At 43.5% G+C, this 22,829-nt stretch overlaps 1 protein-coding gene across 1 annotated transcript in view; it reads right to left on the bottom strand.

Annotated features, from left to right (window-relative positions):
- The window catches only part of LOC115087279 (lysosomal-trafficking regulator-like), a 1,534,685-nt gene that overhangs the window by 1,088,867 nt on the left and 422,989 nt on the right, over positions 1 to 22,829 (bottom strand). The window contains 2 exon segments of the mRNA XM_029594260.1: positions 2,402 to 2,592; positions 4,264 to 4,424. Of these exon segments, the coding sequence (XP_029450120.1) occupies positions 2,402 to 2,592; positions 4,264 to 4,424 (352 nt within the window).

The following is a 22,829-nucleotide window of genomic DNA, read 5'->3' as shown; positions in this document are numbered from 1 at the left end:
CCTGCTCGCGTAAATCCGGGTGGATTTACGCGAGCAGGGCATTTAAAATCCGCCCGTGTATGTAAATTGCTGTCTAGCCTGAGAAAAAACTACAAATAGTATGCAAATTGCATTCAGTTTTTCAGGTAAACTTTGACAACATGATCTGTAAACTTTTATTTTGCTTACATCTGACTAGCAGGTCAAATGCTGGTTCAATCATAAGCTTGCGCTCAATGCTAAAAAAGCCAAGGTGATCATTCAAAGTAGATTTCCTCTTTCAGATTCCCTCTGCATTAGTCTTGAAAAGTTGGACTATATCTATTTTAACATAAGTACAAAAGCTGGGTCTTGTCTAATTTATCTATGCATGTCTTTATAAAGACTGTGGTGAGGGAATTGTTTTTTAAGCTGCTTATGCTCCTCAGGTTAAAACTGTTACTGAATCCTTGTGATTTTTGTTTGGCGTTCCAAGTTCTTATTCTTATAATTCAACCTATATTAGACTGTCAGCAAATGCCCTCAGAGCATTATAGATAATTCACAACTCTGCTGTGTATATTTTGACCAGGTCCAGTATTAAAGATCACATTATCCCTGGTTCTTTGATCTCTCTATTGGTTAATAGTCCAATGGAGGATCAAACAGCATGCAGTCATTTAAAAAGTTGTTGAAAACTTTTCTATAAAAGCAAGCTTTTGAGTTAGGCAATTAATATGTAGAGCTTGTGTATCCTAAAATATATACAATTTAGCTTGATAGTTGCTATTGTAAACATTTTTCTGTATTGATATTAAAGCACTTATGTTTCACAGTTACAACAGAGGTTTTGTTCTTGAGTTAATGTCTGATGTTTTCACTCTTTTTTGACAACTTCTGCAGCTTTCTCACTGCTTTATGTATAGTCTGTCTTTTTAATTCCGATGATAATAGAATGTTATTGATTGTTAACATGGTGTTAGCCCTGCATGTTCTGTTTGGCCTGTAAGCATGTAAACTGCAGTAAATTCTCACTGGTAATTTAGTGTATTTTTACACCTAGCATGGTGGAAACTCGTCTTTTCTTTATTTCAGTTATGTTATTTGTTTTTTATGCCTGTTATTTTGTACCCCATATTGAACCATTGATGAGAAGAGGATACACAGGGGTAGATCTTAAAAAAATATGCGCGCGCGAACAAAAGTAAGCCAGATTTTAAAAGATACGCACGTTGCCACACGTATCTTTTAAAATCCGGGGTCGGCGCGCGCAAGGCTGCGCAAAATCGGCAGCCTGCGCACGCCGAGCCGCGCAGCCTGCCTCCGTTCCCTCCGAGGCCGCTCCGAAATCGGAGCGGCCTCGGAGGGAACTTTCCTTCCGCACGTAACTTGTGCGCGCCGCCTCATCAGCCCCCGGCACAGGCCGCAGTGCCGGGGGACTTGGGACTGCCCTCCCGGCCCGCTCCCGAAGCCTTGCCACGCCCCCGGACCTGCCTCGGACCACCCCCTGACCCCGGGCACGCCCCCAGGACATGCCCCCTCCCCCGCCCCTTTTACGAAGCCCCGGGACTTACGCGTGTCCCGGGGCTTTACGCGTGCAGGGCTTTTAAAATCTACCCCACAGTGTGTATGTATATATATATATTTTTTTTTTTATTTTATTTTTTTTTAAATAAATAACTGGGAATTTTTACCGCTTGCCCAACACAAGGGTTGTGAATGCTGCCACTGAAGTATCTTTAGTCCTGCCTGTCCTGGGGAGCAGAACTGACCCAGAAATCTAGCCCAGGTCCTCTGTATAGTATTGCACCACACTCTCTGAGCCATTTAGTTGAAACCAAGAAAATTATTTTAACAACAACTTTTAGGAAGCACTACTACCTTGCTTATAATTATTTTCAGTGTATATAATCTTATTAATATTCAATAATTGTCCTAGTCAATTTAATGCACATCAAAAGTTTGGTTTGACAGCACTGAAAATTGAAGTCCTCCAATTAGCTGAAGCACAAGCAAGGAAACCCACAGAACAATGATGAGAAAACTCTGCCATACCACTGATACAGCTAACTTTGAAACATCAACTGTGTCAGGTTTGAATTTATTTTTTTTTATTTTTAATAAAATTTGGAAAGTACTGTTTCATTCTTTAAAAGCAAATTTACCTGCAAGCAAAACAGTTTAAAAACTGGGTTAGTGTGCAACAGATTGGACGTACCAACAAACCCATTAAGTTTTATATGTTTCACATTTTTTAACATTATATATTATATATATTTAACAGATACTTATTTTTATTGAGAATCACAATGTGTACCAGTCTTGAGACTTCATTAGACTAGCTTCTTCAATACTACACCATTCTTTTATGACATCTAGGGGTTTTTTTTGGGGGGGGGGGGATATTTCCCATACTTTTTTCATTTAAGGACTTGTTACTTACAATTAGTGGTCCAATATCCACATCTTTCTCTTTCATAAGAAGTTCTTTAATCTGTTCACACTGTAGAATGTTTTCGTTGATATATTTGGAATAATTAGCTCCTGTTTTGCCATACTTACAAGGCATCATAGAAATAAAATCTGGTCCATTAACATACAAGTAAAATGCTTCTTCTGGACCAATTTTTCCACCTAGTTTGGAAACAAGAGCAAAATATTATTCATTCCAAATAACAAAAGCATCAGCGTACTAGTTGCTTCTACTTTATGCATAATGGGTATGAAATGTATAAATGAGTATTGATAAAAATCATATTTTAAAGAAAAATGTACTTGAATTATGCAGCAATGTATTAACTATATGAAATACAATTTATCACATTTCAGCTAGCATGGTGATAACTTGCTGAGATTCAACTGCCAGATCCGACCATAGCTCTCTGATGCAGGCACACTGATGAGCAGACATGGATTTGTCAAGTAGGCACACTAGTCTTGTGTCTAAGGCAGAAGAAATCTGGGGGGCGAGGCAGCAGGCTGGCTGAAGATGTTGTCTTTCAGCTGTGCCTAATGTCATTCAACAGAGAGCACCCCACTGTTTCCTAATCCAGCCCCTCCTCTCCAGGCAGCATGCAGGAAACAGGAGAGCCTATAGCAGACAGAGCAAAGGAGGATCATTTTGAGAAGATTAGGATAGGCTGAGTAGAGATCACTGTAGGGTAGGAAGAGAGAGTGGGGGACAAAAAGAAAATCAGCTGGGAAGAGGTATATGTCTGTGTGTAAGGAGTGGGGAACAAGAATAAGGGACAGTTTTCATATGTGTAAGAAAGAAGAGATTGGTGACAAGTATGTGTGTATCTGTATATCACACTGTGTAGGATGCTAAGAGAGGGCATGCAAGGAGGACACCTCCCTCCTCTCCTCCCCATTCACTGCAAGTTAAATCCCCTCTCCCTAGATCTCCATTCCCCAGTTCGTGGAACCTCCCTTCTTTTCTATCTCCCCCTTCTCAACAGATCCTGGAATCCACTCTGGCAACCCTTTCTACTCCCTTCTCCCCTTCCTCAATCCAAGAATCTCTCTCTCTCCCTTCTCTCCCTTCTCTTCCTCATTCCAAATTCCTAATCTTCCCAATCCTCCCCCATCTCTAGTCCTCTTTCTCTCACACTCCTTCTCTTTCTCCTTATCCCATTCCTGATCCTCACTTCTTCTCCCCACTTCTAAAGTATCCTCATTGTACTGATACTTGAGATCACTTTTCTTAACCCAATAAAAATAAAATTATACTAATAAAGTGTAAAACTACTTTATTTTTATAATTTTAAATAAGAGATAGACATGTTTTCCAATTTGCTTCAGAAATTTTTAATTTTAGTCACAGGATCTACCCCTGAGCTGCTACAAGAAACTAGGCAACTATGCCATAGACCTTCTGCTCCCTGTTGTCTAAGCTCAGCAGGGGAAGGGGGCATGACAAGGGGAAAACAGTACCAACAGTGCCTAGAGGTGCCAAAAATTCTATATGTGTCAATGTAATTGATAGACTGTGCTTGTAGTCCCAAAAAGGGATAATGTATTGAACATGTCTAAACATTAACTTCTACTGGCTATGGAAGTAGTCTACTTGTTTTAATCTCTAAAGGGAGATCATTTTTACATCCCTCAGTCATAACGGATCATGCTGATTCAGTTTGTTAAGTATGTTTTCATCTTTGTTGGTAATATTTTTATGATTGCTTTATTTATCCAATAATCAAGTTTATTGGAATTTCTAAGATTGTATAAACAAAGCTGTAGAGGGAAAACAGATGGTTTTAGAGGAGAAATATCTAATATACTTAATAATGAAATGCAAAAAAATACCATTGAAAAGTAGTAAATTTCCAAGGTGCCATTTCCCAGCTAATCGAAGCAGATCTTCTTGGGTTGATGTACCATGGCCAATCATACAAAATGCTTTATTACTCTCAGATGATAAACTTGTTTTCACTGGAAGTATATAATCTAAACTCACATCAGGTTTTCTAGTTATAAAACAAAAATGTAAATAAGTCAGAACAGTTTCCATTAGATTTTATGGCTCAGATTATGTATTTCCTTTTTTTCCTTTAAACAGTAGGTTTAATTCTTCTGCTTTAGCAATGATCATAATGTAATTTTGTCCCAAATGGGGCTGTTAAAGTCCTCCATATTTCCATCCTCCTTACAGTCCATACCTTACACTTGGATCTGAGTCAAAAGATTAATCATAAAAAAAAAAACATGTTCATCATGTTAGTCAATTAAGATATATGACAAATGTATATAGTCCAACAAAAAGGTACCTCCTAAAAATAGTTTACCGACTTTTATTTATACATATTATGGCATAAATTTTCAAAAAGGTTTCACATGTAAAAATAGCATGTATAACACATATATATATACAATTTAAAACATCAAAGAGTATGTGCGCATTTTCCATTTCATGCATATATTTTACCGGGGGTGGCTGGGTGGGGGGAAGGGGTAGGCTAAGGGTGTTCTACGGAGGGATTCAGACATACACATTGTAGTTGCTATTTTGTAAAAGTTATACGGGTATGTATTACTGAACTTATACATACAGGAGGGGAACGGCAAGTGAAATCAGACATATCTATTGTCGGGGTGAACTGGTGGGGGTCCAGGGTGAAGTGCTAAAGGCTCTAGCTAAACAAGAAATGGATTGAGGTATCAGCAAACTGATTATTTAAACTACATCTATAAGGATTTCCAAAACTGTATATGCAGATATTTTATTAAACACCTGCCTCCATTTATAAATTTGTGTTATTATAAGTACACATTACATTTTATTCCGCACCAGAAATGTCGTATGTTTATAAAATAGGTAAAAGAAAGTATGTTTTTTCTTATAAATTTGCATACCAAAACATACATGTGTATTTCTGAAGCAGAAATATACAGTATTTATAAACGCTGCACCTCCTACTGCACAGTTTATAAAAAAAACTAACATTAATCTCTGTGAATAAATGTTGTATTAAGGATAAGTTTCATAGCTACATTCCCTGTTACTATTGAAATGTCGTGTTATTAGTTGCAATTTTAAGTTTAAAATCTAGTTTACAGACGTCTGGCGATGATGTCACCGGTAAGGAAGTTGGGAAGCTGAGCTCTGCGATCCCCCGCCAAATTTCCCCCGTTAAAATTGTGCAACTGTGGCAATTCCACGGCTGTTTGGCCTGAGGGGGACTTTGAAGGGCTCATGCCCCCACTGCCGATCCCTCAGAGCACCGCGGATGGCAAAGGCTTGCGGCCAGAGTGGCATGGTATGCAGCAGGGCAACACTTGGCCAAGATGGCGGCCGCCTCTAAACCTTACCTCCACTAATTAAGTGAACTGATCAACGATTTTGAGTGCTTTTGCCTGGGGGGGGGGGGGGCCTTCTGGCAGCCTGGTGCATCCACTGTAGAGTTGTCATTGCACCGCGGGAAGCAGGAGACTATGGCTGGAGCAGAACGGAGAGAGGAAGCAGCCCACTTCCTGGCAACGCTGAATAACCCCCGGTGTGGCTTAAATAAAGATATCTGGACATATTTGACTGGCCACAGAACACGCAACTGAGTGGCAAATGAGGGCCGGAGGTCCATGTTTCAGTGTGAACAGAGCTCTCAGTTAACTGCATTTTTGGTTCTTACATATGCAGAATATGTCGTTGTTGGTTTGCACAGTTTCCTGTTTCCTTTTTCTCTTTTTGAAGCTGTTACAATGTCCGGCCCTTTGATCCCTGATCGGGGCCTGGAAGACCTGAATCTATAGGAGGACTTATAGATCTAAGCTGGTTGAAGCGAGGGGAGTAAGGAGGGGGGTGCTCTTCCATGTCTGGAGGATGGTTCCGGATTGGGATGGTCCCTGTGCCTCTTGGGGCCTATGTAGTGGTTGCATGGATGTATGGATGTGGATGTAGTTTGGATGTGTAGGGGGGGGAGGGGAAGGGTGGCTCAGAGGGTGGAAGGGGTAGAGATCAGGGAATAATACCATCTGTATTGGGTTTGTACAATCCGAGGGCTCAAGCTGGGTAGCCTCGGGATCACTCTATACTACTTTTACAGCGGGGGCGAAAACCCCCCCTAGGTGGGCAGTCCATGTATGGTGATCATGGCAATGGTTAAAATTACGTCCCTTAATGTAGATGGTATCCTCTCTCCCATAAAGCGATCCAAATTACTTTCTATGCTGCAGCGTCAGCGGTCCCAAGTGGCGTTCCTTCAAGAAACCCATCTTAATGATGAGAGCATGGGTAAGTAAAACATGATTGGGTGGGGCAATGCATATACTCATTTTTCTCTGCTCGTAAGCAGGGTGCTGCCATTCTCATACACAAACAATTGCCTTTTCAACTTACTCGGGTGTGCCATGACAAAGGAGGAAGCTATGTGGTAGCTGCTGGAGTCCTCTATCAACAGCGAGTGGTGTTCTGTAATATCTATGCACCTAATGTGTACGCCCATGAGTTTTTTTTTCAGGGCTCGTGGGCATTTTGAAAAGTTTTCCAGGTCACACTCTGGTGGTGGTGGGGGGGAGGGGGGGGGGGGATTTCCACACAGTGGCAAATAAATCCCTTGACTGCTGCCCACTTAAAGTTGCTATGGTCAATGAACTTTTTGTGTCAGGAACTCCATATGCTGGATGTATGGCGGATTTTGCACCCTACTGAGTTGACTTTTACCTTCTATTCCAACCCACATCAGTCATATTCCTGCTTGGACTTATATATTAATATTGGAAAGCATATTTTCCGGAGTTGTAGATACTAGCATTGGTGCCATTTCATTTTCAGATCATGCTCCGGTGACTCTCACTTTAAAGGGGGAGCGAGGACCTCGGGGGTCCCTTCTAATGGTGCATGCGACTTGACCTGTTCCTCGATAAACTGTTTCATGCTCACCTGCAGGCTCAGTGGAAGGAATATAAGGAGCTTAATACCTCCGCAGAGGTCTCTCCTGGACTCCTGTGGGAGGTTGGGAAGGCAGTGATGCACGGTCACATTATAGCCTATGTTGCCAAAATAAATAGACAATGCAATGCGAAAATTTTACACCTCACTGGGGTGCTCAAAAAAGCGCAGCAACAACACTTGCACACTATGTCAATAGCCGATAAAGTTCTGGTGGACCAAGCGCGTAACATGCTCAACTCTCTACTACATCAGCGGGCCTCTAAATCCCTGAAGTATTATCAATTTCAGTTATATAAGTATGGCAATAAAGCGAGTAAAATGTTAGCTAACCTGGTCTGACCTCGGAATCAGCGGCAGATTATCACAGGTATCCGAGGTCGAGATGGAGGGCATGAGACGACAACAGCAGATATCTCCGCTAGATTCCTGGATTATTTTAAACAGCTGTACGCCAAAAAGACTCTTAACCCGGCCATCATAGAACAGTTCCTTCAGGGGCTAACTTGGCCGCGGTTGACTGCGGACCAGCTAGTGGGACTGAATATGCCTATTAGCGATAGTGAGGTATATGCAGCAATACAGGGGTTGAAGATAGGGAAGGCAGTGGGACAGGACGGACTAGGGTCTGAATTTTATAAAATATGAAGTTCCAACTTCTGGCCCCCCTGTCCCACTATTACAATGAGCTGCTTGTACGTAAAAGGCTCCATGATGAGGCCAACCGTTCGATTATTGTGGTTCTGCCCTAAAAGGATAAAGACCCTTTGGAGGTTGGCTTGTACAGGCCTATCTCCCAAATTAATGTAGATGTAAAGATTTTAACAACCATCTTTGCCAAGCGATTGAATAGGTATTTACCTGCTATAATTGATACAGACCAGCCTGGATTCATAAAGGGGAGACAGGGAGTCCGGAATGTAAGGTTGCCTTATAGCAGCACTTAGTTATCACCCAACAACAGAGGCTTTGATACTGAATCTAGATGCCGAGAAAACCTTTGACTCCATATCGTGGGAATATATGTTCTGGGCTCTGTGACAATATGGGCTCTCGGGCCCATTCATAGAAACATAGAAACATAGAAACATAGAAATGACGGCAGAAGAAGACCAAATGGCCCATCTAGTCTGCCCAGCAAGCTTCACACATATTTTCTCTCATACTTATCTGTTTCTCTTAGCTCTTGGTTCTATTTCCCTTCCATCCCCACCTTTAATGTAGAGAGCAGTGATGGAGCTGCATCCAAGTGAAATATCTAGCTTGATTAGTTTGGGGTAGTAGCCGCCGCAATAAGCAAGCTGCACCCATGCTTATTTGTTTTACCCAGACTATGTTATTAGCCCTTATTGGTTGTTTTTCTTCTCCCCTGCCGTTGAAGCAGGGAGCTATGCTGGATATGCGTGACGTATAAGTCTTCTCCCATGCCGTTGAAGCAGAGAGCCATGCTGGTTGTGCATCGAAAGTGAAGTATCAGGCCCATTTGGTTTGGGGTAGTAACCGCCGTAACAAGCCAGCTACTCCCCGCTTTGTGAGTGCGAACCCTCTTTTCTTCTCCCCTGCCGTTGAATCAGAGAACTATGCTGTATATGCATTGAAAGTGAAGTATCGGCTTATTTGATTTGGGGTAGTAACCGCCGTAACAAGCCAGCTACTCCCCTCTTTGTGAGTGTGAATCCTTTTTTCCACATTTCCTCTTGCTGTTGAAGCTTAGAGCGATGTTGGAGTCAAGCCTGTGTATGTTTATTTAATAAGGGTATTGACTCCAGGCAGTAGCCATCATTCTGGCGAGTCACCCACTCTTCATTGGCAGCCTCTTGACTTTATGGATCCACAGTGTTTATCCCACGCCCCTTTGAAGTCCTTCACAGTTCTGGTCTTCACCACATCCTCCGGAAGGGCATTCCAGGCATCCACCACCCTCTCCGTGAAGAAATACTTCCTGACATTGGTTCTGAATCTTCCTCCCTGGAGCTTCAAATCGTGACCCCTGGTTCTGCTGATTTTTTTCCTTAGGAAAAGGTTTGTCGTTGTCTTTTGATCATTAACACCTTTCAAGTATCTGAAAGTCTGTATCATATCACCTCTGCTCCTCCTTTCCTCCAGGGTGTACATATTTAGATTCTTCAATCTCTCCTCGTACGTCATCCGATGAAGATCCTCCACCTTCCTGGTCCCCCTTCTCTGTACCCGCCTCCATCTTGTCTTTGTCTTTTTGAAGGTACGGTCTCCAGAACTGAACACAGTACTCCAGGTGAGGCCTCACCAAGGACCTGTACAAGGGAATAATCACTTCCCTTTTCTTACTCGATATTCCTCTCTCTATGCAGCCCAGCATTCTTCTGGCTTTAGCTATCGCCTTGTCGCATTGTTTCGCCGACTTCAGATCATTAGACACCATCACCCCAAGGTCCCTCTCCTGCTCCGTGCACATCAGCCTTTCCCCCCCCATTAAATACAGTTCATTTGGATTTCCACTCCCCATATGCATGACTTTGCACTTCTTGGCATTGAATCTCAGCTGCCATATCGTCGACCACTCTTCCAGTTTCCTTAGATCCCGTCTCATTCTCTCCACTCCTTCCGGCGTGTCCACTCTGTTGCAGATCTTAGTGTCATCCGCAAAAAGACAAACCTTACCTTCTATCCCGTCCGCAATGTCGCTCACAAAGATATTGAACAGGACCGGTCCCAACACCGATCCTTGCGGTACACCACTTAAAACCGCTCTCTCTTCAGAGAAGGTTCCATTTACCATCACACATTGTCTTCTGTCCGTCAACCAATTTGCAATCCAGGTCACCACCTCGGCACTCACTCCCAAGCTTCTCGTTTTATTCACCAGTCTCCTGTGCGGAACCGTATCAAAAGCTTTGCTGAAATCCAAGTATATGATATCGAGCGCTCTTCCTCTATCCAATTCCTTGGTTACCCAGTCAAAAAAGTCAATCAGATTTGTCTGACAGGATCTTCCTCTGGTGAATCCATGCTGCCTCTGGTCCATCAATTCTCCGGACTGTAGATAGTTCACTATTCTCTCTTTCAACAGTGACTCCATTACTTTTCCCACCACTGAAGTGAGGCTAACCGGTCTGTAGTTACCAGCCTCCTCTCTGTTCCCACTCTTGTGAAGCGGGACCACCACCGCTCTTCTCCAATCACTCGGCACCACTCCCGTTTCTAGGGATCTATTGAACAGGTCGCACAGCGGTCCCGCCAGCACATCTCTGAGCTCCCTCAATATCCTTGGATGAATCCCATCAGGCCCCATGGCTTTGTCCACTTTCAGATTCTTTAGCTCTTCCCATACATTATCTACTGTAAATGGATTTTCCTCTGTTCCGCTTCCCTCCAGTTTCTTGTTGTGTAGAGATGGTCCTTCTCCAGGGTCTTCTTTAGTGAACACAGAGCTGAAGTATTCGTTTAATATTTCTGCCATTTCTTCGTCTCCCTCCACACATTGATCATTTCCACCTTTCAATTTCACTATACCACTTTGGACCTTTCTCTTTTCGCTGATGTATCTGAAAAATGTTTTGTCACCATATTTTATCTCCTTGGCAATCCTCTCTTCTGCTTGACTTTTTGCCAACTTGATTAATTTCTTTGTCTCCCTCAGTTGATACAAATATTCTTCTTTGTGCTCCTTCCTTTGGGATCTTTTGTATTTCTTGTATGCAGTTCTTTTAGCTTTAATTTTGTCAGCCAACTCCTTTGAGAACCAGATAGGTTTCATTTTTCTTTTGCTTTTCTTTACATTTCTAACATATAGAGCAGTTGCCTTGGCGATTGCTCCTTTTAGATTGGTCCACTGTTGATCCACATCTCTCTCATTTTCCCATCCATTTAGTTCTTCCTCTAGGTACTTCCCCATTTCCTCAAAGTCTGTGTTTTTGAACTGTAAAACTCTGGTCTTTGTGCTCCTTTTCCATATTCTTTTAGTGATATTAAACCATACCGTTTGATGATCACTGGTGCTGAGGTGGGCGCCCACCTTGACATCAGAGACGATTTCTCCATTATTGAGCACTAAGTCGAGAATAGTTCCTTCTCTCGTGGGTTCCAATACCATTTGTTTGAACAAAGATACTTGCATGGCATCCAGTATTGCTCTACTGTTTTTAGATTCTGCAGATGGGATTTTCCAGTCTACATCTGGCATATTAAAGTCACCAATGATCACCACTTCCCCTTTCTTACCTATCTTATGGATGTCTTCAACCAGATCTCTGTCCAGCTCTTCCTTTTGGTTTGGAGGCCTGTAAACCACTCCAATATAAATGGATGCTCCATCATCTGTTTTTAGGTCTACCCATAGTGCTTCTTCCTTGCCCCAACTTCCTTGCAGCTCAGATGCTTGGATATTATTTCTGACATAAAGAGCCACACCTCCCCCTTTTCTATCCACTCTGTCCTTCCTTAACAAATTATAGCCTGGTATTCATGACCTGTCTCGAGGCATTATACTGTAACCCTAGTACGTATATTCTGCTGAATGGTGCCCTTACGGACCCTTTCACACTACAATGTGGAGTAAAGCAGGGATGCCCGCTATCCCCATTCTTAATTGTGCTAGCAGTGGAACCTCTAGCTATTTGACTCCGGGGAGAAAAATAATTTTGGGGGCTTAGCGTAGGCAACCACCCTTTGAAAATAGAACTTTTCACCGATTATATTTTATTATTTGTAGGGCGGCCGCACCATAGCATTCCGGTGATTATAGATATTTTTGACCAATTTCAAAATTTTGCCGGCCTGAAGATTAATTTTTCTAAATCTTAAGCCCTGGCACTAGACCCGGAACTACAACAATCTTTGGGCGATTCCTTTCCGTTTACGTGGGCTTCCGTTAAGTTGCGGTACTTGAGGTCCTGGATTCCAAGGGATTTGGGACAAATGTATGAATTGAATCTCTCTGCAATTATCACTAAGGTACAGACATAGTTATTGACATGGAGGTCTCTCCCACTTTCTCTGTTTGGCAGGTGCGCCTTGTTGAAAATGGTAATTTTTGCAAAAATCCTCTATGTGCTTCACATGCTCCCTTGCTGGCTTACTGTGCTTGATTTACAGCACCTGCGCTCCAGTTTCTCGAAATTTTTGTGGCGGGGTAAGCCTGTCCATATTAAATATACTACTCTTGAAAACCCCAGGCAGGTGGGAGGATGTGGAATGCCGGATTTTCGGCTTTACAATGTCGCCTTCCAGATGAGATTTGTGGGAGAATGGCTGACAGATAATTATTGTTACTGTGAACAAGGGTTAGTGAGCAAAATGACTGCACCTTGGTCACCGCTCTGTCTGTTGCAACTCCAACCTTCTCAACTCCGCACCCTGGAATTTCCTAGACGACTCCTAAACCCCTGTACTCGTGCACGGAGGTGGATGCAGGTACTTTTCTGGGATGGCGGCCTCCAGTTCCTTGCTGATGCCACTGGTGGGTAACTTGGACTTTGTACCTGGCTGGGAATCTGGCGGTGTCTTTCAACAGTGGGCTAGCCGTGAGGTGGTTTTTGCCTTTCACCTATATGACTCAGAATCCCATGGGCTCTTGGACTTCCAAACACTGAGTAATGATTACCACCTATCTCCACGCTATTTTTTTTCCTACCTGCAGGTCCGCCACTATTTACAATTTCTTCTGTGGACGTCGGAGGGGGTGACTGCAGAATCTGTTTTTGCAAATACAATGTTTGATGCAGCGTGCCTTCATAATACCATTGCTGGATGGAAGTCCATGGGTCAGGCTCGCAGAACACACAATTTCTTACAGCCACTGGCTAGTCGGTGGTCCAACCTGAGCTGTGATATTACGGTGGACTACATGGCCACTTGCTTTAAATCTCTATATGCTCAAAATCCATACGTGGGGCTCCACGAGCTGCAGTTTTGAATTCTTCACTTGACATCCTAGGATGATGTTCGTTGGTTCCGGATGAGCCATACCGACTCCACACTTTGTATTAAATGCGGCCTGGAGGAGGGCTCTTTATTACATCGTCTTTTGAATTGTCCGAAGCTCACACAGTTCTGGGCGGCGGTGATGGATACTCTCATCCGCTACACAGGGCTGACAACTCAAGCATCTGGTAAGGCCCTGATGACTCACCCTTTTTCTTGACATTGTTACCGGGCACTTACTCAAAGGTAAAATTTGGGAGAGTTGCTGTCTTGGCATGCCGCACGATCCTATTGGTGTGGGTGGAACTTGCGACCTCCCCCACCATTGCAGCCTAGCATCACCGGATGGCTATGTCCATGCAAATGGAACGGATGGACTGTATGAGTGGTAATCATAGAAACATAGAAATGACGGCAGAAGAAGACCAAACAGCCCATCCAGTCTGCCCAGCAAAGTTTCACACATTTTTTTTTCTCATACTTATCTGTTACTATTGGCCCTCATTAGTAACTTTTTGGTTCTATTTACCCTCCACCCCCGCCATTAATATAGAGAGCAGTGCTGGAGCTTAATCTAGCTTAACTGATTTGGGGTAGTAACCGCTGTAACAAGCAAGCTACACCCACGCTTATTTGTTTACCCAGATTATGTAATTCAGTCCTTGTTGGTTGTTGTCTGAATATAAATCTCTTTTCTTCATTCCCCCTGCCATTGAAGCAGAGAGCTATGCTGGACATGCATTGCAAGTGAAGTATCAGTCTTATTTGGTTTGGGGTAGTAACTGCCACAACAAGCAAGCTACTCCCCCGCTTTTTTGTGAATTCAAATCCTTTTTTCCACATTTCCTCTTGCCGTTGAAGCATAGAGCAATGTTAGAGTCGCATTATAGAAATGAAACATAGAAACAAAGAAATGATGGCAGAAGAAGACCAAACGGCCCATCCAATCTGCCCAGCAAGCTTTCACACTTTTTTTTTCCTCATACTTATCTGTTACTCTTGGCCCCCCATCAGCAACTTCCTGGTTCCAGTTTCCCTCCACCCCTGCCATCGATGTAGAGAGCAGCGCTGGAGCTGCATCTAAGCAAAGCATCCAGCTCAATTGGTCAGGGGTAGCAACTGCTGCAATAAGCAAGTTACTCCCACGCTTATTTGTTTATCCAGCCTGTGCCATTCAGTTCTTGTTAGTTGTCTGAATATAATTCCTCTTTTCTTTATTCCCCCTGCCGTTGAAGCAGTGTGTTGTGCTAGATATGTATTCCCAGTGAAGTATCCAGCTTAACTGATTCAGGGTAGTAACCGCCGTAACAAGCAAGCTACTCCCATAATTATTTGTTTGCCCAGACTATGTAATTCATTCCTTGTTGGTTGTTGCCTGAATATAAATCCTCTTTTCCTCTTCCCCCACCCCCTGCCGTTGAAGCAGAGAGCTATGCTGGATATGCACTGAAGTGAAGTATCAGACTTATTTGGTTTGGCATAGTAACCGCCGCAACAAGCAAGCTACTCCCTGGTTTTTTGTGAAAGCAAATCCTTTTTTTTCCACATTTCCTCTTGCCGTTGAAGCATAGAGCAATGCTGGAGTTGCACTGACAGTGAGTGTGTTTATTGAATAAGGGTATTAATCTCCAAGTAGTAGGCATAATTCCCGCAAGCTACCTCCATGCCTCTTCTCTTCTTTCACATCCTTTAGACTTTATGGATCCACAATATTTATCCCATGCCCCTTTGAAGTCCTTCACAGTTTTGATCTTCACCACTTCCTCCGGAAGGGCATTCCAGGCATCCATCACCCCGTGAAGAAATACTTCCTGACATTGGTTCTGAGTCTTCCTCCCTGGAGTTTTAAATCGTGATCCCTGGTTCTGCTGATTTTTTTCCAATGGAAAAGGTTTGTCATTGTCTTTAGATCATTAAAACCTTTCAAGTATCTGGAAAGTCTGTATCACATCACCTCTGTTCCTCCTTTCTTCCAGGGTGTACATATTTAGATTCTTCAATCTCTCCTTGTAAGTCATTCAGTGAAGACTTAACCATGTGTATGTTTATTGAATAAGGGTATTAATCTCCAGGTAGTAGCTGTCATTCCCGCAAGCCACCCCCATGCCTCTTCTCTTCATTCACATGCTCTAGACTTTATGGATGCACAGTGTTTATCCCTCGCCCCTTTGAAATCCTTCACAGTTTTCGTCTTCACCACTTCCTCCGGAAGGGCGTTCTAGGTATCCACCACCCACTCCATGAAGAAATACTTCTTGACATTGGTTCTGAGTCTTCCTCCCTGGAGCTTCAAATCGTGACCCAAGAGAGATAAACACTATGATGGATGCCGGTAAGCATTCTTTGTAATCCTACCAAAGGAAACCCAAACCGGTCTGTTGGAAACAGGCTATAGTGTGTCCTGGCAGTGAATTCCCTGGTCCCGGGGGGGGGGGGGGGGGGGGCGGGCTGATGTAGTGGATGTGGCGGTTGGATGGCGGGTATGTCTAGGGGAATGGGATGAATGTGAGGTTGGATGTCTGAGATGGGGGAATGTGGCGAAGGCTCTTGAATGAGGTGAGGGGGGGTCCAGGGGAGATAAAAGAAAACAAGGGCAGCGAGAATTGCACTATATATATATATATATATATGTGTGTGTGTGTGTGTGTTCAATGTTTACCAATCTTTGGTATTGTATGCGTATAATGTTGATGCTGTCTTAAGCCATGTTGGCTCTGGATGTATAATAATGATATTTGGTGTTTGGCTGCATATTCTTGTTGCTGCTAATAAAAACTGTTTTGGAAAAAAAAAAAAAAGATCTCGTTTAAGGCACCAGTAAAATAGTTTTGGACAGACTCATCTATTCAAAATTTGTTCACATCATAAAACCATGGTAGTACATAATAAGTGTCTTTGTTCAGATAGATCCAGGCTACAAGAGGCAACGCAAGAAGGTTTGCCAACTTTCAACTGTGAAAATTCGGAACAATTGGATGCGGGTTAAAATTTTCGCTTATCTCCTTCCACACACTATTTATTTATTTTGTTTGAAACATTTTTATTTGAATGAAGCTTACAACATATCAACAGCCCAGTGATGTTGGTACACTTAACACCACGGGACAAGCGACAAAGAAAATGAAAAAAGACATAGGTTATCTGAACCCTCCCCGCCCCCCCCCTCCATATTATATGAACCAGAACAGCCACCCACGAGTCCATACTATGTGTCCTAGCACCTCTTACAAGTTAGGCCAGATCCGGAAAAGAACCAATAAGTCAGTCATTAAGAATCAAACTCCTGGATCTGTGTGGTAGGGCATTGACGTATGGATCCCATATAGACAAAAACTTCCGGCGCTGTAGAGGAGAGCAAAGAGAGTTCAAATCATCCATGCACATCATATGGTGGAGATGGTTCCGCCAGGCCCAATAAGAAGGGGCATCTGAATCCCTCCAATGTAACAATATCACTTTTTTGCCCACTAAACAGGATTTCATGATGAATAAAGGGAACCAGCACATTTAATCAGCAGAGGAAAATGTTCAAACAGAAAAATGAACGGTGTCAAGGGAAGTTTTTGATATAATTTGCAATAAGACCCCAGAATCGTCTGATAAGAGGGCAGGCCTGATAAGAGGGCAGGCCCAAAAGAATGAGATAGCATGCCTGTAGCTTGCTTACACTTAACACACAAGTCAGAGGAAGGAATTTGAGAGCGGTACGCAAAATGAGCTGACACATATGCTCTTCGTAAACATTTGTACTGCATTTCCTAATAGTACATACCTGACGCTAGTTGGGACACTTGATTAAAGCAGGCCTTAAGATAGGGACAGTAAGAACAAACACCTTATCTCCATTCCATCTATCCACAAATATTAAATATGGGTCTTGTAGTATACATTTTTTGAGATTTTTATAATAAAAAGGGAGGGAGGCTGCGACCTATCAAACAAAAATAAGGCATCCAAACAGTGAAAAACCCTGGGATGCATGGATTCGGGAGACGGTATTATTAAAATTTCAATTTGTATTTTATTACCATATTTTCCGGCGTATAAGCCGACTGGGCGTATAAGACAACCCCCAACTTTTCCAGTTAAAATATAGAGTTTGGGATATACTCGCCGTATAAGACTACCCCTTCTTGGCTGCCTGCTCAGCCCTCCCTGTCTCCAAGACTATCAGAGCGGTAACGCATCCCTCTGGCCCGCCCTTGTATCCTATTACCGGTACCTCCTTCTCTGCCTCTCAGATCTCGCTCCTGAGGACTGCAGTGAAGCGGCGCAAACGCGCATGTGTGAGATCTGAGAGGCAGAGAAGGAGGTACCGGTAATAGAGATGTGAATCGGAACCAGTTCTGATTCCGGTTCCGATTCACATCGTGTTTTGTTTTTTTCGTCCGGCCCGATCGGGGTTATTTTTTTTTTTTTTTATCGGCTGCGCCCGAGCCAATAAACAAAAAATCCACTCCGACTCTTTAAAACTAATCCCTCAGCTTCCCCCACCCTCCCGACCCCCCCCCCCAAAAACCTTTTTACAGGTACCTGGTGGTCCAGTGGGGGTCCCGGGAGCGATCTCCCGCTCTCGGGCCGTCGGCTGCCACTAATCAAAATGGCGCCGATGGCCCTTTGCCCTTACCACGTGACAGAGTATCCGTGCCATTGGCCGGCCACTGTCACATGGTAGGAGTACTGGACGGCCGGCGCCATCTAAAAATGCGGGCCAGAGGGATGCACTACTGCTCTGATAGTCTTGGAGACAGGGAGGGCTTATAAATTAATTATACGCCCTATAAGGCGACACCCGGCATATAAGAAGACCCCCGACTTTTGAGAAGATTTTCCGGGGTTAAAAACTCGTCTTATACGTCGGAAAATACGGTATTTTGTAATTCTTTAGTATAGCAGGCTACTAGGAGATAAAAATCTAAGGGCGCTCCAAGGGGTTTTTTAATCTTAATTTTATGTTTCTATTATTTTAACTCCATTTTAATTTTATTTATATATTATGAATTATATGGTTTTTGGGACAAAGTACTAATACCCTTGTCCCCAATTTTTTATGTAAACTGACATGAAGTGTATACAATATGTTCGGTATATAAAAATGCCTAAATAAATAAATAAATAAATTAATTAATTAAATAAATATAGTGTTGAATCTGGAGGTAGGGAAATACCCGGGCCGGATGCAACTGATATATTGCTTGCAGGTCAGAGAATGACAATATTTGACCTTCCGCATTAAATAAATGACTCAACTGAGTAATACCTTTAGACTCCCACAGGCGAAACCCCATGTCGAGTGCCCAGTGGAAAATCCAGGTTTCCCTTAATGGGTAGCAGATAGGAACACATCCGTGATATCTGCAGCATCTTGGTGACCACTTGCCATGTTTTCCGAAGAGGCACTATTGAGGGGTTTGAGTCAAAAAGGTCGAAGTTTGTCCGAGGGTGACTGCAGTACAAATTTCAAATCCAAGGGAGTGACCAATCCTCATTCAGCTGAAACATTAACGTAGGACGATTGGTTCACGAGCCAGTATCTAATAAGGTGTAAGTTCCCAGCCAGATTATATATGCCCAAGTCCGGCATTCCCAGCCCCCTTTCCCCCATCTCTCCCACAAGCCATTCTAGCTTTCCCACCTTTCCACAAGTAGGCGTGTACTGCTTTATCCAAATTTACCAGATCTTTGCATGTAAGAGAAAGGGGTACATTTTGCAAAACGTAAAGCCACTTCGGGAGGTGAACCATCTTAAACAAGCTCACTCGACCTCCTAATGAGAGAGGCAAGGCCTTCCAAGAACACAGGCTTTCCAGGGAATTCTGAATCAAGGGTGGGACATTACATTTATATAGAAGGTCTGGAGAACAGGGAAGCATAATCCCCAAATATTGGATGGACCCCTTAGCCCATTGCAAAGGAAAGGTCTCATCCCACCGCTCCTGAAGAGAGTCTGGAAACGCCAAGGCTTCTGATTTGTCCATGTTAAGGCAGAGGCCAGATAAAAGTCCAAACTCCCAAATTAATTGCATCAGAGCTGAAAGGGAACGAGCGGGGTCAGTCAAAAAGGCCAAAATGTCATCTGCAAAGGACACATATTTGAACACATCCTTCTGCAGCTTAACCTCCCGTATCGCCTGAGTACACTGTATTGCCAAAAGAAGGGGCTCAAGCTGCAGCAAAAATAAAAGGGGAGATAGTGGACAGCCTTCCCTCGTACCCAAGGAGACAGAGAATGTCTCAGATTGTGAACGATTAGCAATAATAAGGGATGAAGGATAATGATATAGCAATTGAACATCATCATAAAAAAGGCCATTAAAACCCATTGCTTGCAAAATATGAACTAGGTATTTCCACTCCACCCTATCAAATGCTTTTTCAGCATCAAAACTGATCACCAGATAGGGGGAATCCATTTGCCTACACATAGCCATAGCCGCCAGGATCTTCCAAATATTAGTCAGGGCATAGTGGTGTCAGACAAAGCCCACCTGTCCCAGGCTGATCAAGGAAGGCAGAACTGCCACCAATCGATCTGCCATAATTTTGGCTAGTAATTTCCTATCAAAATTAAGTAATGAAATAGGATGATACAAGGCCGGGGAGTGAGGGTCCTTTCCCAGTTTTGCAATAAGAGTAATATGAGCAATATTGACATGGGCCAGCATGGAGCCCGTTCATATAAACTCTGAAAAAGTATGGGCCAGTAAGGGTCCCAAGGGGTCTAAAAGACACTTATAAAATTCAGCCGTAAAGCCGTCTGGACCCGGGGCTTTAAAACGCTTAGCCTGTCGGATAGCCAATTAAACCTCCTCAACCCCCATTCCCTTTGTGTCTCTGAGAGGCAGGGTAAGTCAATTCGGACACAAAAACGATCACACACCTCCTCATCGCAACCGTCAGTAGCATATAGGTCAGAGTAAAATTGTCTGAACTGGGCCAGAATAGCCACGGTATCATTAACAATTCGACCGGCTGGGGTTCAGATAGCTGCGATATGCCATGCACTACGAGCCGCTCTAATTCAGTTAGCCAATAATTTCCTCAATTTATTGCTAAACTGGTATAATCGGTATTGGTAATAGAGAAGGCTCTTTTTGGCCCTTTGATGGATTAATTAATTTAAGTCCCCTTTGAGTATAAGGTAATTCTCTCTGTTTGAGCTAGAATTAAAACTTGCCAATCGTTCCTTAGCGTGCCTCAATTGAGTGCTCAGGGCCAAAAGACACTTGTCCAAAACCTTGCGCCTATGAACTACATAAGATATGATGTCCCCCCTTAGGACCGCTTTAGCGGCGTACCAAAAGAGGACCGGTTCAGTCCTATGCTCACTGTTTAACCCAGCATAGTCCTTCCATTTGGCCTGTAGGTATTCTTGGAAAAGAATATCATCAGCCAGGCAGTATGGAAAGTGCCACAGGCGGGATGAGGAAGTGACAGTGGACAGCTGGAGATCTAGCCACACTGATGCATGGTCAGAGATAACAATGTTCCCTATGCCAGCGTCATTGTCTTTAGTAAAAAGAAGACTGCTAATTAAAAAATAATCCAAGAGGGACAGGGTGACATGCGCTCATGAGATACGCGTAAAATCTTTTTCCATCGGGTGTAGTATGCATCACACATCTACTAAGTGTAGGGACTGTTCCAATTGCATAGGTCCTTTGTTCACTCCCAGGTCTCGTATGGATGTTTGGGACTTGTCTAAAATGGGGTCACGGACAGCATGAAATTCACTGCCCAGAATAAGAAAGTCACCTAGATAAGGGAGAAGTAGACACTGAAGGTCTCTAAAAAACCCAGGACTATAGTTATTAGGGGTACAGATGTTACATAATACAAGAGTGATCTCATACACCTGAATTACCAGAATTAGTTACCACCCTTGAGCATCCTTAATTTCTTTTTGAACTTTAAAGGGCAACTGTTTATTAAATAATATTGTCACACCAGCGGATTTAGTAGAGGCTGATGCAAAGTAGACATTGCCAACCCAATTTCTATCTACTTTCCCATGTTCTATATCTGTGAGATGGGTCTCCTGTAGAAACGCTATATCAACCTGCTTCTTTTTTAAGAGAGTAAGAATTTTGGAATGCTTAATTGAAGAGTTTATCCCGCACACATTCCAGGATATTATTCGGGTGCCGCTGCTAGGAGCGCTTCAACCTGGGAACACAAAACAGATGAACCAGATAATATGCTTCAAAGTGGGAGCCCTCCCAGCTCAAGCCCCCACACATCCCTGTCATTACTATAACAGAACCGAAACTGTAAGCACACATTTCTACGACTGGTAGTACAGAACACAGCATAGTATCAAAATATCTCCCCCACTCCCAACCTCCTTGACCCGTTATATTACTCAGAACTCCAAACATCCTCAACAGCCAGAACAACCCTATGGAAGACACTTCCATGCAAACAATCCCCACCCCCCAATCAAACCCCATCCACAACATTAAACATGGCATCCAGATAAGCAGGCCCTGCTTCAGCATTAGGTCCCAGAGATAATAAGCAAACAGAACAGGCCAAAGTCTTGTAGTGCCCGCAGGCAGTCCTTACCTTAAACCCAGCCCAATTTCTATTACCGTTACCATCCCATCTCTTCCAGGGTTGCAGTGAGAAATGTGCAACCCCTATGAATTCTAGGGCGTTCTCTGGTAAGAAAAATGATAAACTGAGGATTCACCGCTCAAAGTCTCTAGGTCAGAAAACAAACCTTCAGTGGCCAAAATCAGTAGCCTGACTTGTCAAATCTGCGTGAGCACCTAGCCTGGACTCAAATTTGTCTCCTCCAAGCACTGCGAGTCAGAGAGTGAGTGAGTGCGTAGAAAATTGTGCACCTCCTCTGTTTCCGTGAACCAGCGAACTCCTGTAAGAGCACTGGCCTGCAGGCGTGCAGGATAGACCAGGGTCGCCCGAAGGCCCACCGCAATCAACTTGGAATATAAGGGTGCCAAAAGGCGGCATTTGGCAGCTAACGCTGCAGAAAAGTCCTGAAAAATCATAATTTTCTGGTTTTCATAAACCAAGGACTTACCAGCTTGGTTAGCTTGTAGTATCTCTCATTCGTGTGCAAAATTAAAAAATTTCGCTATTACTACCGTAGGCCGGGAATCTGAGGCCTTTTTAGGCCCTAGTCTATGCGCGCGTTCCATGCGGAAGAGGCCATGTGCATAGGAAAGCGCGAGTTACTTACTGAACCAGCTTTCCAAAAAGGTATGGAGTTGTCGGTTGTCAAGGGACTTGGGGAGGCCAAGAAAACGCATATTTGAGCGCCTCGAATGATTTTCAAGGTCTTCCAATCTTTTGGAGTACTTCTCCAGAGCAGCCTAGAGAACGGAGATTTCTGTCTGGGAGGTAAGGACGCCATCTTACACGTATGATTATTCCAGATCAGAGAATCGGGCCTCACACCCTGTGAAAGCAGTTGTTTGCTCTGAAAGTTTTGTTGAAATCATTTTTAGTTCTGGACCCAGCGTTTCAGCAATCACCGCTTTAATTTCGGGAAGCGCCGCCATAACAGGCAGTGCGGGGGGGGGGGGGGGGGGGGGGTTCCGATGGCATCATGGCGGGCGCTTCC

This window comes from Rhinatrema bivittatum, chromosome 3 (assembly GCF_901001135.1).
Source record: "Rhinatrema bivittatum chromosome 3, aRhiBiv1.1, whole genome shotgun sequence".
Classification (NCBI taxonomy): domain Eukaryota; kingdom Metazoa; phylum Chordata; class Amphibia; order Gymnophiona; family Rhinatrematidae; genus Rhinatrema; species Rhinatrema bivittatum.
Note: the sequence above shows the minus strand (reverse complement) of the source record. Positions and strands in the feature narration are given on the sequence as shown.